The sequence below is a fragment of the Buceros rhinoceros genome, unplaced genomic scaffold (assembly GCF_000710305.1).
Source record: "Buceros rhinoceros silvestris isolate BGI_N320 unplaced genomic scaffold, ASM71030v1 scaffold233, whole genome shotgun sequence".
Lineage (NCBI taxonomy): Eukaryota > Metazoa > Chordata > Aves > Bucerotiformes > Bucerotidae > Buceros > Buceros rhinoceros.
In genome coordinates, this window is record NW_010401645.1 from 7,265 (window position 1) to 22,779 (window position 15,515).

Genomic DNA, 15,515 nt, shown 5'->3' on the forward strand with positions numbered 1-15,515 from the left:
GAGCATTTTTCAGCTGAGGTTAGCTGTAACCAAAGGTTTGATTAGTTGACCTTTGCGGTCCACAAAATCTACTATTGTAAATGGAAATGTGCCTGGAAGGAGAAACTTCTTAACATAGTCACTGTGCTGGCAAATTTATTTTCCTGGTAATTTCTTATGCCCAGATGGTTATCAGTTGTATGCTAATGTAACCGTTTGTCCTGCTGGTTTATTTATAACTAGGATTGATCCATTTATGTATGGCTGCATGTAACAATTTCTTTTCTTTTTTTATCTTATTTTACACGTTTTTGTGTATGGAAGACATAAGGAGGACTCCACTTTGGTAAACAAGTTTGGTATAAATTGATTGTTGAGTAGATATACCTGTCCTTTTGGGATATTATATACTTTTGCCAACATCATCCTAACACAGAGGTAAATGTGAAGCAATTAAAACTTGATGTATTTGTTATCTATACATGTATAAATTTCATTGCTTTTCAGATTTCTACATGATTTTATGTAGTTTTCAGTTAACTTTTGTAATTTAAAATACTTGGTTTGAGAATGTAACTGAAGTAGGTAGTTATTTCTTGAAAGATTACCTAGGTTATGAAAAAAAGAGATAAAAGGAAGGAGATTTTAAGAATGGAGAAATACACATACATGTATCTTCTCTATCTATATTAGTTTAACACATCTTTTCTAACTTGTTTCAGGTTGAAGAAACTTCTTGAGCAGGAGAAGATCTATCAAGCCCGGAAGGAGAAGGAACATACAAAGAGACTCAATAAACTAAGAGAAGAACTGGTCAAGCTCAAATCATTTGCACTCATGCTGGTGGATGAAAGACAAATGCATATTGAACAACTGGGTCAACAAAGCCAGAAAATACAGGATTTAAACCAAAAACTAAAGGAAGAAGAAGAAAAGCTTAAAATTATTAGTGCAAAAACAAAAGAAGATGGACAAAAACTGATGAAGTTAGAGACAGAACTTGAACGCAAAACATCATCATTTTCTCAAGAACATGAGGAGATGACTGCTAAACTGGTCAATCAAGAGTCACATAATAGACAGCTAAGGCTTAAGCTAGTGGGGTTGACGCGCAGAATAGAGGAGCTTGAAGAAACTAACAAAAATCTTCAAAAAGCTGAGGAGGAACTTCAAGAACTAAGAGATAAAATAGCAAAAGGGGAATGTGGGAACTCTAGCTTAATGGCAGAAGTGGAAAACCTCCGCAAGCGTGTGCTTGAAATGGAGGGGAAAGATGAAGAGATTACAAAAACTGAATCCCAATGTAAAGAGCTGAAAAATAAACTGCAAGGGGAAGAGCATCATAGCAAAGAGTTGAAACTTGAAGTGGAAAAATTGCAGAAAAGAATGTCAGAACTGGAGAAGCTGGAAGAGGCTTTCAGTAAAAGTAAATCTGAATGTACCCAGCTACATTTAAACTTGGAGAAGGAAAAGAATTTGACTAAGGATTTGATAAATGAGTTGGAAGTGGTGAAGACTCGAGTGAAAGACCTTGAGGCATCAGAAAGCAAGTTGGAAAAGGCTGAAATAAGCTTAAAAGATGACCTTACAAAGCTGAAATCATTCACTGTAATGTTGGTTGATGAACGGAAAAATATGATGGAAAAAATAAGACAGGAGGAAAAAAAGGTTGAGGGTCTAAACAAGAATTTTAAAGTTGAACAGGAGAAAGTTATGGATGTAACAGAGAAACTGATAGAAGAAAGTAAGAAATTTTTGAAACTGAAATCTGAAATGGAGGAAAAAGTGTCTAGTTTGACAAAGGAAAGGGATGAGTTAATTGGCAAACTGAAAAGTGAAGAAGAAAAATCCTCTGAACTAGGCTGTAGAGTTGACCTGTTAAAGAAAAGAATTGATGGTATAGAGGAAGTAGAAAGAGAAATTACAAGAGGTCGAACCAGGAAAGGACCAGAGCATGGTTGTCATGAGGACAACAAGATAAAAGAACTTACTGTTGAAATTGAAAGACTGAAAAAACGTCTCCAGCAATTGGAAGTGGTTGAAGGAGATTTGATGAAGACAGAAGATGAATATGATCAGCTAGAGCAGAAATTTAGGACTGAGCAGGATAAAGCTAACTTTCTTTCTCAACAGCTGGAGGAGATGAAACTCCAGATAGCTAAAACCAAAGCAATAGAAAAAGGTGAAGCTGTGAGCCAGGAGGCAGAGCTGAGACACAGGTTTCGTCTGGAAGAGGCCAAAAGCAGAGATTTGAGAGCAGAAGTTCAAGCTCTTAAGGAAAAAATCCATGAGTTGATGAACAAAGAAGACCAGCTTTCTCAGCTCCAAGTTGATTATTCGGTTCTGCAGCAGAGGTTTATGGAAGAAGAAAATAAAAACAAGAGCATGGGGCAGGAAATTCTGAACCTAACAAGGGAGCTGGAGCTTTCTAAGCGTTACAGCCGTGCTCTGAGGCCCAGCATAAATGGACGAAGAATGGTCGATGTTCCCGTGACATCCACTGGCGTGCAAACAGATGCTGTAAGTAGTGAAGCAGCAGAAGAAGAAACTCCAGCGGTGTTCATAAGGAAATCCTTCCAGGAGGAGAATCACATCATGAGCAATCTGCGACAGGTAGGTCTGAAAAAACCCACAGAGCGTTCTTCAGTGCTCGAGAGATATCCTCCAGCAGCGAATGAACTTGCAATGAGGAAATCTTGGATACCGTGGATGAGAAAAAGGGAAACTGGAGCTCAGGCAACTTCTGATAAAGGAGCCCGAACCCACAGTAGTCCAGCACATCCTGGGGAGGTTGTCCTTTCACCAAAGCAGGGTCAACCTCTTCATATTCGGGTGACACCAGACCATGAGAACAGCACAGCTACTTTGGAGATAACCAGTCCAACCTCGGAGGAATTTTTCTCAAGTACCACTGTCATTCCTACTTTGGGAAATCAGAAGCCACGAATAACCATCATTCCCTCTCCCAATGTTATGCCACAAAAAGGAAAAGGCAGTGAAAGTCCCATGGGCCCGGATCGTTCTATGTCTCCAGTCACTATAACAACATTCTCCAGAGAAAAGTCCCCAGAGGGAGGGAGAGCACCCTTCGCTGACAGACCTGTGTCGCCAATTCAGATTATGACAGTGTCAACATCCGCAGCACCAGCAGAAATCTCTGTATCTCCACAGTCACAAGATATGACCATGGGAAGGGCTGTCTTCAAAGTAACACCAGAAAAACAAACTGTTCCGACTCCAATCCGCAAGTACAATGCCAACACCAACATTATTACAACAGAAGACAACAAAATCCACATCCATTTAGGTTCCCAGTTTAAACGCTCTCCCTCTGCTGCACCTGATGGTGCGAGTCCTGTGATAACAGTCAGACCGGTGAACATAGCAGCAGAGAAAGAAGTTGTGACTGGTACAGTCCTTCGATCGCCCCGAAACAATCTGTCCTCGCGACCTGCAGCGAGCAAGGTGACAAGTACTATCACTATAACACCTGTTACAACATCTTCCACCCGAGGAACACAATCAGTGGTAAGCAGCGTAGTCTCGTGATGTAGCCTTCATGGTAAGCAGAAGGGCAGCCATAGTTTGGGTTTGAGACACCAGAAGGGAAAATGGGATGTGATATGGGGAAACTTTAGACTTCCCTACATTTGTTTTAGATTCCAGCCTAACTATAAGATCAGAATTTGCTTGATTCATGTATTTTTGTACCAGTGTTGGACACTGGTATGCTTTTGGCATTATCTCCCAAAGGAGTAACTTTCAAAAGAAGTCCCTTCAAAGTTCGTTTGAAGTCATTTTCATAATAGCAGTGCTGTAAAATTGCAAGTGAGAGACAGAGAGGGATGAAGAATGATGGAGATGGCAGAGCAGGAAAGAGTATTTTTATTTTTGGTGAGTGCCATTTTTGACTTCTGAAAATACTCCTAATGACTTTTGGCCCAGCTGGCTGGTCTTTAGAGTCTGATCATGCAGGCTGGGATTTCTTTGGTTTAATCCCATTACAGTTATATTTTAATTAATATCTGCCATAATACTGAACTCCAAAGGAATAAATAGGCAGACATGATATCATTACTTACAGCTCCAAGCCTCTTTTATGCCAATGAATGGTAAAGCTGTGTCTGTTACTCTGAAATTCTCTGCTTCTGTAAGTGCTGTATTACAGTAGTGCTTTCTCTCACATATTTTTTTGCTACTGTCCCTCTGTGGTGGTACCCCAGCTTCTCTTTTGTACTTAAAGCAGTCTCTCACCTCTGTCTTTAAACATATTGGACAATTTGTATTGATAGTCTTCCCCCCAGGTTTATTACTGGACATGGTTCTTCATTTTTTCAGTTGTAAATAACCCTAGGAAAGGAGAATTTAACCAAAATAGAAAACCAGCAATACTGTATTAATCCAGAAGTTTATTTAGCTAGACAGAGCCTGCAGCAGATGCTTAGGGGAAGATTATTTTAAGTGGGTAAAAACAGAGTAATGTTTCCCTCAGTGTCTGTTCCCAGTTTTTGGCAATAGGTGGGTATTTCATTCTGAACCAGAGCCTGTAGCCACATCTTTGTGTTTAATAGACCGTGGCCGACTTTTCTTCTATTTATTCTTCTAATTGCTTTTTGAACTCATTTATACTGTTGTTTCCACAACATCAGGGGGCACCGAATTCAGTTGTGGCCTCTGGAAAAAATGCTCTTTTGTTTGATAACCTTTTATGCAATACCTTCATTGGTTACAGCCTCTTTCTTGTATCTTGACAAATACTGAATAGTCATCCCCTGTCCATTTGTCTGTGCTGCTCAGCAGTCTCAGACCCCTACGACACGCCTCTTTAGCCATCTCTTGCCAAGCTGAAATGTCAAAGTGTATTTAAGATACACTTCCACACTTCAGGAGAGAGGCTGCCATTCCCATTTAAGGCCTCTGACTTAAGAAAACTTGCATTCATCATACAGATCTATATGGGATTGCACATGTGCTCTCTTCTCCCCACATATATAATGCACTGTAGATACTTTACTGTACAGTGTTTGCCTACGTATTAGAAGCAATTGTTCGTTTTTTTAAAAGCCTTCAATTAATTCATTTACTCTTTTGTCTCTCTGAAGCCTGGAAAAATTTTTTTTTTTTTAGTTCCTCATTCTTTTTTACTAGATGTCTGTCTACTGTGACGATGCACTGAACTGTGGCAGACAACATTTTTTTGCTTTGTTTTCGTCTGGCTAAAAAATGTCTTCTTTCTTTACTTCATCCTCCCTGATTTGGAATGTAAGGAAAATAGTTCGACCATAATATTTATGTTATCTTATGCTTCCGTTTGTTTTTTAAGTTCCCTAGTCAGATGAGCAAGGAACTTCAAACAAGCCCAAATGTACCTTTTCCTCCCTAATCCCCTGAAAACAAAACAAAACCAAAGCAGAAGTGGTATATTCACCATCTGTTTTGCAAATGACTACTTCACAAACACATTTCAATATCCCTAGTCAGAAAACACAGGTTGTACTCAGTAACCCTAGAAGAAACCAATATCAATATAATTTTGAGTGTTTAAGTTCACAAAATTGCAGAAGACAAACTTACACACAGCTGCTTTCTTAGCTCAGTGATTTAAATTTTTTTCTTAACTCTCCTCATATAGGATGCTTTGTACAATGTACTAATGCAGTGCCAAGCTACAAAGGGAAAAATAATTCCAAAATTTCTAGCTTTCATCTGTTGCTACAACAAAATTGTAGGTGCTGTTTTCATATTTGAAAACATTTAACTCTTCTTCTGATTTGAATTTATAAAATTAACTTCAGTACTGCAGGTGAAGTTCATTTTAAGGTACACACATTGTACTTTTAAAGGTTCAGCCTGAACTGTGGAGTCCAAAACCAGAGACTGGTTTTCTGATGAACTGTCCCTATTTTTGAATCCCATAAATCTCATGGATTAAGGAGTGTTAAGGTTGTGTTGATTTACACTGATATACACTCTAGAGTAGCTAGAGATTTATATTCCCCTGATCCAAGTCCTCTTCTGAGCCTGCAACAGTTTTGGAGGCACTTCATGTTCTGCTTGCTGCACAAGCCCACGGATAGCTAGCTGAGCAGCTGGCCTCATCACACCGGTGATGTGCAGTCCCCACAGAGGTCCCCACAGTAGGAGCTGATGTGATGGAGACTGTTTGACCAGTTGCATTAAATTCAGCATTTAACAGAACCATTGGCACTTTGATTAAAAAAAATAATAATAACCAAACCCTAAGCTGGTAACATGCCTCTTACATGATAGCCTATGGATTTGGGTAATTACTGTATAAGTGGAAAAAATGGGGTTTGATCCTCCTTAGCTTGATTAGAGTCAAACAGACTCCTGGGAGAATACTTGGACTACCCTAGCAGATCTAGCAGGGAATTTTGTTGTAACAGAGGGACTACACCCCAAACAAAAATTGAAGACTAAGAGACTAAAGAATATGCAGACCAAAATGAGCCTGAAACTGTAGCCTGGTTGTTACTCATGCCTTAACACATTAGCCCAAGTCCCTGTGCCCAGGACAGTTCATATAGTTTACAGTAAAAAACCCCACCGAATAAAAACAAATATTTGGCAAAAAGAACCCAAGTGTGCTGTCTATATCCTGTAATTTTTTTTTTTATTTAGGCCTTACATTTGGCTGTAGGATTGCTGGTGAATTTGGTTCTTCTTTGGCCACTAGGATGAGTATCAGTCCTTTAATTGCTTCATGCCTGTGCTCCCCATCACCTGCAAGCCTGGCATCCAGGACTAGCTGTTTACATGGCCAGGGTACACAGTGAATCCAGTGACACATAAATCTGCAGGGAGCAGAGGGAATCCTGGCTGCAGCAGAGCCAGCATAGTGGCACGGCACCAGCCATGCAGAATGTCGTGTGACCGAGGCAGCAAGGCACGTCTGAAAGGCTGTTGGGTGACAGACCTAACTGGCATATGTTAAAGCAGCTACAAGGGTACTTGCATTTGGGCAGCATTTAGTCTGAGATTGGCATCTAAATTTAGCTCTTTGTACATGTCCCATATATGCTTTAAGCTTCTGTCAGATTTCCTGGAGGCGCTATCTGCATCTCCTGTGGCAGTTGAGAAACGTGCCTGAGGCTGGTAGGTGTAACATGGACCTGTACCTTTCTGCAGTGGAAGCTGACCTTCAGATGGCACAAGATGCCTCAGTGCAGGTGGCTGAGTCAGTCCCTAGTCATTATTCTCCTTGGCAGCACTGAGCCATGTGTGCTGGCTCAGAGGAGACTGGAGCTGGGACCCTGCTAGCCTCAGTGCGAACTGAATTGCCCACTGGGCTCCACTGACTGTATTGACTAGGTCTCAAGTCCCATGCTTTCAGGATTAAAATGCCTAAACATACTTCTTCAGTGTCATTTTAAGTGCTGTCAAGTAGGCTACCAAATTTCAGCTGCTTTATCAGAGGTTGTAGGTCTCCTTGGGTCCTCTGTCTTATCACCAGCCCTGTGCAGATAGCTTGAGTAGCCCAGGGCATCTCAAACTGCACTAGGTATCTGTGTCAGCCACTGAACTGAACCATTTCTGTCCAGGGCAAGCTGGTCCCTGATCTGATCTGGAACAAGTGCTGAAAAAGCACCTTTGTTATTAAAATATTCCAAAAGTGAATGTGTGTTTACAAACCTCATTCACTGTTCCAGCACCACGTACTGCCAGCTGAGACCGAGCCAGTGTCACTCTGCATCCTACGGGGCCGCATCTGGGGCCCTCTGTGCCGGCTGATTTCTGGTTGGAGCTGTATTCCTGTATCAGCCAGACGACCACAGCCTCCAGACAAACAGGGCTGGAGGGAATTGCTTAGAGCTTGGTTCTTGGGAGAAATGACCGAGAGACAGACGGTTGTGTAGGTTCTCTGCCACAGACAATACGGACACTTACAGAAGAAGGGTGTCCTCCTCTTGCTTACCCCATCACTCTTGCCAAAGCAGGGCTTGCTGAAGAGCCACATTGTGCCATTTCATTTGGCCAACACAAAATGCTTTTGCAGCTGCATGTGAAGCAGGCATTAGCTTCCGTATGATCAACAGGTTAGTATGCTGTAAGGAAGGCAACTAAAAAATTTAAAGCAAGTTAGAGTTCTTTTCAAAGTGCTTTTGAGTGATTTAGGCTTGAAATGAGTAACTTGAAAGCACCTAAATCCTTAGTTAATAATTTACATGTGAATAAAGCTGAAGAAATGCCTGAGATTCCAGCTACTTCATTTGATTGCCTCATGTTTACACACTGTGGAGCTCTTTCAGGGAGTACAAGATGTTTGTCATTTGGGATCCCTGGGATGTTGACATATTTTCCAAGGCTGGTGGAATGCATTTGCATGTTTTGCCCTACAGAATTGTGTGGACCTAACTTGTTTTGACATCTACATGTGAGTTCCATATTAGCCTTTAGACTGCTATTGTAAATGTTGCTTTTAGTTATTGAAAATGGCTTCCTTCCTGCCAGGCAGACAGCATTCAAGTTTTCCAATTGTGATTTTTTTTTTTTGTGTACACATGGAGTTTTGAACTGTTCTTAGAAGATTAAGGAACGGTTTTCCTTTGAATACTCAGGATGCAGACAGAAGGCTTTGATGCTACTGGCTGGAAATCCTTCAAGAGAGAAAAACGCTCCTTCATGGAGCATTTTTTAAGAGCATTTTTAAGTAAATGTGCAAATCCATGTTGCAGTCGACACGATCACTTAATACAATCTATTTCAGCAGCTTAATTTTATTTTGCTTACAAGTTGTAAGTTGAATTTAGTCATTTAGCAGATGGGTCTAACTAGGATTCCATGTTCTTATGACAAGTGTTCTCTTTTGTGAGATCAAAATCTTTGACCGTTATCTGAACACAAAAAAGTCGCATATGAAATTCAGCTGAGACACTGAAGCTGTCACCGTTAACGTTTGCGTCTGTACTGCACGCTGCAGAAGATAAAACAACATTTTACCTTTCAGAATTGTCATGGTTATAAGTATTTTCTTTAGGTCATGGTCCATAAGGAGTAGCTTCCAGTTTTGGCCTTGCAGAGTATGTGCAACATTAGCTGGCCAATGGAGACAGAAAATACCAGCTGACCCTTTTGAATCTTTTTGTCCTATCCAAGTGCTCCTTGTGTGTTTATACAGTGGGATTTAGTTGCCTAAACATATGTACTGATTACATTTTCAAAGCTATAGGATAGCTGGGCTGGCCTCCAGCTGGTGCTCCAGAAGGACACAGATCCCTGATAGGAGCCGTGTTGAGACTGCCAGCCCTGTGCTTGGGTCCTCTGCCACTGAGACTGTTTTTACTTTTTTTTATATTCTGAAGACCTCCAACCTGAGGGTAAGTGTGCTTGGTAGGCTGTTGTCCAGGGCAGGAGTCTGGTGGAGACAGTAAACGTATCATATCCGCACTGCCTTGAGGTATCCCTGGAAATCTGGGCTGCCTGTTTCACCCTCTCCAGAGCTGTGGCTAGGGCTTGGAGGGGGAGAGCCCTCTCCCACAGCTACAGGAGTAGGAAATCCAAATCTTTGCTCTGTCTCTCTCTGCCAGCCCTTTGCACTTCCCAGTGCAGAAGTAAGTGGCCCCAGCCATGCTGCCAGCGTATTTTGGGAAGCAAAGTCCAACTTAATCTGTAATGCTGAGAAATCCTGCACCAGTTCTGAAAACATGGCATTTACTCTGGGTCCAGCATTAGCCTGAAGTAGCTATACTGCTTCGAGAGCCTACACTAGTCTCTGTGCGAGATGCTAGCATTGTGCCTGTCTGACAGCTAAGGCAGTGTTTCGGTGGCCTCTGAGGCTGTCCAGCACTGTGGTGTGCTGAGGAATTGGTGTTTTGCAGGGATTCCCATCCCCATGACATCTTGATCCAAAACACCAGACCTCAGCTCTAGGAAACTCATTTAATACCAACTATACTCTAGGAGTATGTGCTGTGACCGGGTTCTAAACGTGTACATTCATTTGCTAATAGGCATGTTTTGGGACATTGTTGCTTGAGAGGTAAATGAAGAACCAATGAAAAGTGTAAGTTGAGCATATACAAAGGAAAAAGTCCTTTGTTCATGCCATTTCTCTCTGTCTCTCTCTCTTTTGCAGACAGGACAGGACGGGTCATCCCCGAGACCTACACCCACCCGCATTCCTGTGTCAAAAGGTATGAAAGCAGGAAAGCCAGTAGTGGCAGCCCCAGGAGCAGGAAATGTGACAAAATTCGAGCCTCGTGCTGAGACTCAGTCTATGAAAATAGAACTGAAGAAATCTTCAGCCAGCAGCTCTGCCTCCCTGGGCGGGGGTCAGGGCTGATGGCGTGGCTCAGGGGGTATGTTCTGCAGGTTTTACTGCTGCCATGGAAGTTGCCCTCCCCCCCTTCTGTGTAGTTGCTCACATTTGCCTGTACTAATGAAGTTCTGCATCTGTCGCTTACAACAAACTAATGCGTGTGCACTGACTACTTAAGTAACCTTTGTCTTGTTACTGAAGTTTAAAAAAGAAAAAAAATAAAAGCCATCAAAAAGGCAGTTGTATGCCAGGAAGCCTTTCAGCCTTGGAAGTGAGAATGGAGCAACAATCTAGTTCAGGAGTTCTTAATGATAGACCTGGTGACTTTTTAATAGTTTGGAGGAAGTTTTGCTCAATTTTACTAGATTGTCTTCCACCTTAACGGATCACTTTCCAGCTTCACCACTGCATGGGGCATTTTCCTTCCTGCCTGTGATCACATTATTGACATGCCACTTTGCCTAGGGAAGCGGTGCCAGGAGACAGCGCACTGAGGTCCTATTTTAATGGAAGATAGTACCTCAGGTTTGGGAGAGGGGGGAAGAGAGAAAGAATGGGCACCATGTGACCAGCCTTCTTTCTAGGAGTCTCCCATCCAAATCAGTGTTTCTTAGTGGTGAGCTGCTTTCTCAAGGTGGTTACAAAATTCAAGGGGTTAGGGAGGTTGCACTGTGTTTGGCAGCAGCAGTGCTAAGCAGCAGCTTATTTATTCCAGAGGGGGTTACACTTGTAGACAGTTCTTACAACCAGGTCCTTGACTTAGACACACTGGGATACTGCCAGCTGAGGGGTCAGATAAAGGCAAGTGAGCCAAAAGGTGTTTATTCTTTAGGAAGAGCTTGAGAAACATTGATCTGGCTAAAATCAATACAGTCAATTTGTGCCTGCTCCAAAGACCGCTAAAGGCAATGAAGCATTGACTTCACTAGGTTTTCAGTTTTCCTGATTGGATGAACTTGTGCTATATTTAAGTCTAAGTTGCCAAGCATGTCTTAGAAGAAATGTCCGCACAGACTGTTGGTGGCAGAAATTGGTATGTAAAGGCACAGCTCAGGTACAGACAGTGAAAGAGAAAGGGTTTAATATGGAAGTTACTCTCAAATCTCAGTTGTTTGAAATATTTTGTCTTAAATACAGACCACCTTGCAATACCATGGCAATTCATTGGTTTTTCTTCTCTCTTTGTGATTTCCTTATTTATATGTTTGCATTTTTGAGCATGTTTTAAGGAATTGTTCCAGCATGGAAATGGTGTGGATGCCAATGATTGTTTTAATTGTTATGTTTGTTTATTTAGTAACAGTAAAGTTATTTTTACGTGATCAATTTCCGCCGAAGAAAGTCACAACCAAAAGAAATGGCAGATCAGACTGTTAAATGAGGGTTTTAAAGCTTGTGTAATACCTCAACCACCAGCAAGCTGCAAAGGACCCAGTAGTTAGAAATAGCTTTCAGAAGGCGAGGTAGGAAGACCACCAATAAATAATAAACACAATTCACAGAAAAGAAAATGCGTCAGTGGGTGAAATATTAAATGGCTTCCTGTCTGGGAGAAGAGATTTGATGGAAGAATGTGCCATGGAAAGTCAATGAAACTATATTGAGTCCAAACAATGTTTAGTCTTCAGTCTGTACTTTGCATTGCCCTCCAGTTTAAGATCCAGATATGGCCATTATCCCAGCGTAAAGCTGGCATATTATTATTCACATGAAGAACATTTTGTCTGCGGTGTAAAAGCTGCTGCCACATCAGAAGAGAAGCGAGTTTCAATTTTTACACATGTAGCACTTGCAATACCTGTGAATTTTAAGGTTCTGGTTTCTGTGACATCTGAAAGTCAGATTCGTATTAGTTGCATTTTTCATACCACTGAATTCCCAGTATTTCAGATAAAACTTGGAAACGAATTGGCAAGCAATTTGAGTTACTATGCCAGAAATACATCAGATCCTCTCAACTAACAGCTATCACTTAAAAGCCTCAATTTGTCAATATGTTGTTGCCGAGATCTTACTGTTCTTATTGTAACATAGACTTTTTAGCACGTTTGAAGAAAACATGTTTTCAGAGATTTTTGTTGGATATTCACTCTAAATACTGGCACTGAAGCAAGTCTTCAGGTCAAAACAGTCATTTAAATAACGTTGCTAACATGAGCCCCAAGCTAATGAGGCTTGATACAGTGATGAACTATAGCTGCCTTAAACCTTCCTTTTCAGATCCTTAGTTCCTCAGTTAACTGTTGCTATACCCACAGCAATATTCTGTGTGTGCCTGTGTTTGAAAAATGTGTCTTGCTTGACATCTAAGAAATTAATTCACCTGAAGAAACAAGCCAGCCTTACAGTACCCGAAATCCAGGGCACGCAATTTAGTACAACCGAACCAGAACTGCAGGCACAAGCCGGGGATTACTGTTGTGGAGTCAGTAGGATTTAATGAGACGAAGTTGAGAAATTCCACACAGGACAGAATAAGGATTCTGTTATTTTTTCCCGGAGGCAGCACAACAAAAAGGAACTTTTGCTCCACAGCAGAAGCCTGAAGAATTTGAATCAGGTGACTGGTTTAACTGCTAGCTAAAAATAGGTATTTACTTGTACTCATAATTTTTAACATCTGCATTAACTGACCTGAGATTCTTGTTTCTTAAAGGTAGAAGAAGGGTAAGATGAAGAAAAAAGAAAGCTTATAGTTCAGAATTCTTAAAAGTTGAAGTGTAAATGTCTTTATTATATTGGCATTTCCTCTGAATCTGAAGACAATTATGTTTAGTGACTACAATAAGATTCTTCATTCAGTAGGTCAGCTCCAGAAGGCAATTTAGACAACCAAGTCTAAAGACAGTGCTGAAGCCCCCAAAGGCATTCCAAAGACCTTCCTGAAGTTCTTCCACTGCCCTTGTCTAGTCAGTGGTTCGGCTGTGACTTAACTAGCACTGCAGCCTCTGAACCTAATCGAGTTCCATAATCTAGGTATTCTTGTATTTCCTCTAATGGCTTTAAGTCGAGCCACAGTTTCATGGTCACTTGAAGTAAGGTTGTAACCCCACACTGGAGTCATAAGCTGTAGTCCTGTATTTGTCACCTCCAGCCAAGAAAGTACTCACTTCCATGTGGTTGACCCTTGAGCTGACACAAGTGTTTGAGCTTAACTGATCTGATCTGAAAGGAATCTGGCAAAAAGCATAAAGGCTAGCTTTAATATAGCTTGGTTCCAGGCTCTTGGGCCAGGAAAAGAAAGGAAGGCACAGCAAACCAGTGTCTGTTTTAAAGTAACTGTGGAATCGTGAATATCTCCTAGTAGATCAAATAGTACACAAATGTAGGGTTAGTGCTGCCTATTTTAAAAAAGCTTTGGGTTGAAACCCTTCTTCAAAGGTAGGAGACGAGTTCCCCTTCTCACCAGTATCTGAGGAGATTCAAACCCACATCAGCTCCAACCAGGTTCACCAATGGCACTGACAGACAGCTGAGGGGGAAAGAAGGTGGCATTCTCATTCCCTCCTGTAAAGGCTGTGCTGTTCTGCATGGAGGGTTTCCGTATTCAATGAGCAGAAACAAGAAGGTGGCTGAGTGGTCAGGATGTTGAACTAGGAGGAGGGAGCTCCCCTTGGATTCCAGTCCCTGTTCCAAAGGCTGCCTTTGAGCCTGGTCTTTTGCGAAATACAAGGCTTATAAGATGAAGCGTCTGTGTTCATCCATCCCTCCAGCTGTCCTTAGTTGATGAGTGACATTGAACACATGAACCAGTTTCAACCACATCTGACAAAACAATAGGAGTCTCCAGAATAAGTTCTTCCAGTTTAATGAAAAGGGCAACAGAGAAGAGAAGCAAGATTTCAGCAGTGCCTCACAGTGTGGAAGAATGTAGTGTGAGCTCACCTTCATATTACAGCAAAGAATGAACACAAGAGAGTGATGTCAGAAATACCACAAGGACAAGCTTTGTTCAGGCCTCAGGGTTTACTATGCAGCAAACAATCAGACTCTGATACAGCAATCTGCAGGAAAATATGGGGGCCTTTATTTAGAGGGCTTCTTGTGTATTCTGCATTACTGGATTACAGTGCAGAAACCAAGCCTTCCTCTGCCCAGGTGATCCTCTACAATGACTCAACCTCATGCTTTCTCTCTTTTACCTTTTTCTCTGTATTGATTTTTTTTAATAAAGTGCTACGGTTTCAGTAGCAAAATGCACTCGACTCACAGTAATAATGATAGTTACAGTGCTTCATCAAGGACTGAGCTGGCTGCGAACCAATCTTTGTATTTTTGGTAGGATTGAATGTCAGCTGGAGAGATGCCCTGTTCTGGTTGACCGTGTGGCCGCATAAGCAGTCATCATAACTCAAGCCCAGCAGTGGGAGCATACGGCTTAGGACAGCAGTAGTGTGGAGAGGGTGAAGAGCAGCGAAAATGCCAACCCATTCAAGAGCAGCACACATGGACTGAGAAGGGTCATCCTCAGTTCTTCAGATGATCTCTGTAACTTTAAATTTGGTCCCTAATAAATTTCCCACTGTGTTCCCTAGATTAGATCCTGTCACCTAAATTACTGTTACATATAACTCTTGCTAATGTAGTCATTAGCAGAGCAATACATGTGAGTAAGTGTGACTGAAAATGAGGGAGCACAGAACATCAACCCTAATGCCTGCGAATCTCTCTCAGATTGGTAAACATGCTAAGTAAATATTAGAAGAACAGAGATTTTGATTTATTTTGCCCACCTTTTTTTCCTCTTGTGACACTCATTAGTGTGATTTTTCAAAAAGTGAATAACACTTTGTGACTCTTTTGAATATGCCCGTAGAGTATGCGTGTTACCCTATTTAAACCTCAGACCACTTACAGCACAGAGTAATTAGCATCATGTGAATAATCTCTAAAGTCACATTGATGTGTTATTTCATGCCAACTGCATGTCAAGTTACTGTGTCAAATATGCTACCTGTGTTCTAAAACATGCTTAGTTTTAACATGAATATTCAGTAATTCTGATCAGATGTGAAAGAGCACGTCCTTAAAGAGAGGAAGCTGCTCTCCTGGGTTTCAGGTGCTTGGCATAAGCTGCAACAGTCAAGACAATTTTCAGACCAATTATATGGTCCCATCACACATCAGTGGCTAATTTTGTGTCGTTGCTTTGAAACCTGTAGTTTGCTAGCAGGGGTTTCTGTGAGCTCATCTTCTGAACTTGTTTTCATTTAGGAGAATGCTGCTTTTCCCCTGCGCCAGGGTGAGTTACACTCTT

At 41.5% G+C, this 15,515-nt stretch overlaps 1 protein-coding gene across 2 annotated transcripts in view; it reads left to right on the plus strand.

The window, feature by feature from the left end:
- The first annotated feature begins 705 nt into the window (after window positions 1–705).
- The window catches only part of FILIP1 (filamin A interacting protein 1), a 17,831-nt gene continuing 3,021 nt past the window's right edge, over window positions 706–15,515 (plus strand). The window contains exons 1-2 of one of the 2 annotated variants that reach the window (XM_010132336.1): window positions 706–3,507; window positions 10,076–10,477. In XM_010132336.1, the coding sequence (XP_010130638.1) occupies window positions 817–3,507; window positions 10,076–10,282 (2,898 nt within the window). In that variant the 5' untranslated portion in view covers window positions 706–816 and the 3' untranslated portion in view covers window positions 10,283–10,477. Of the gene's footprint in view, window positions 3,508–10,075; window positions 10,478–15,515 lie in introns of those variants that run through there. The other variant, XM_010132335.1, reaches the window with a different exon arrangement.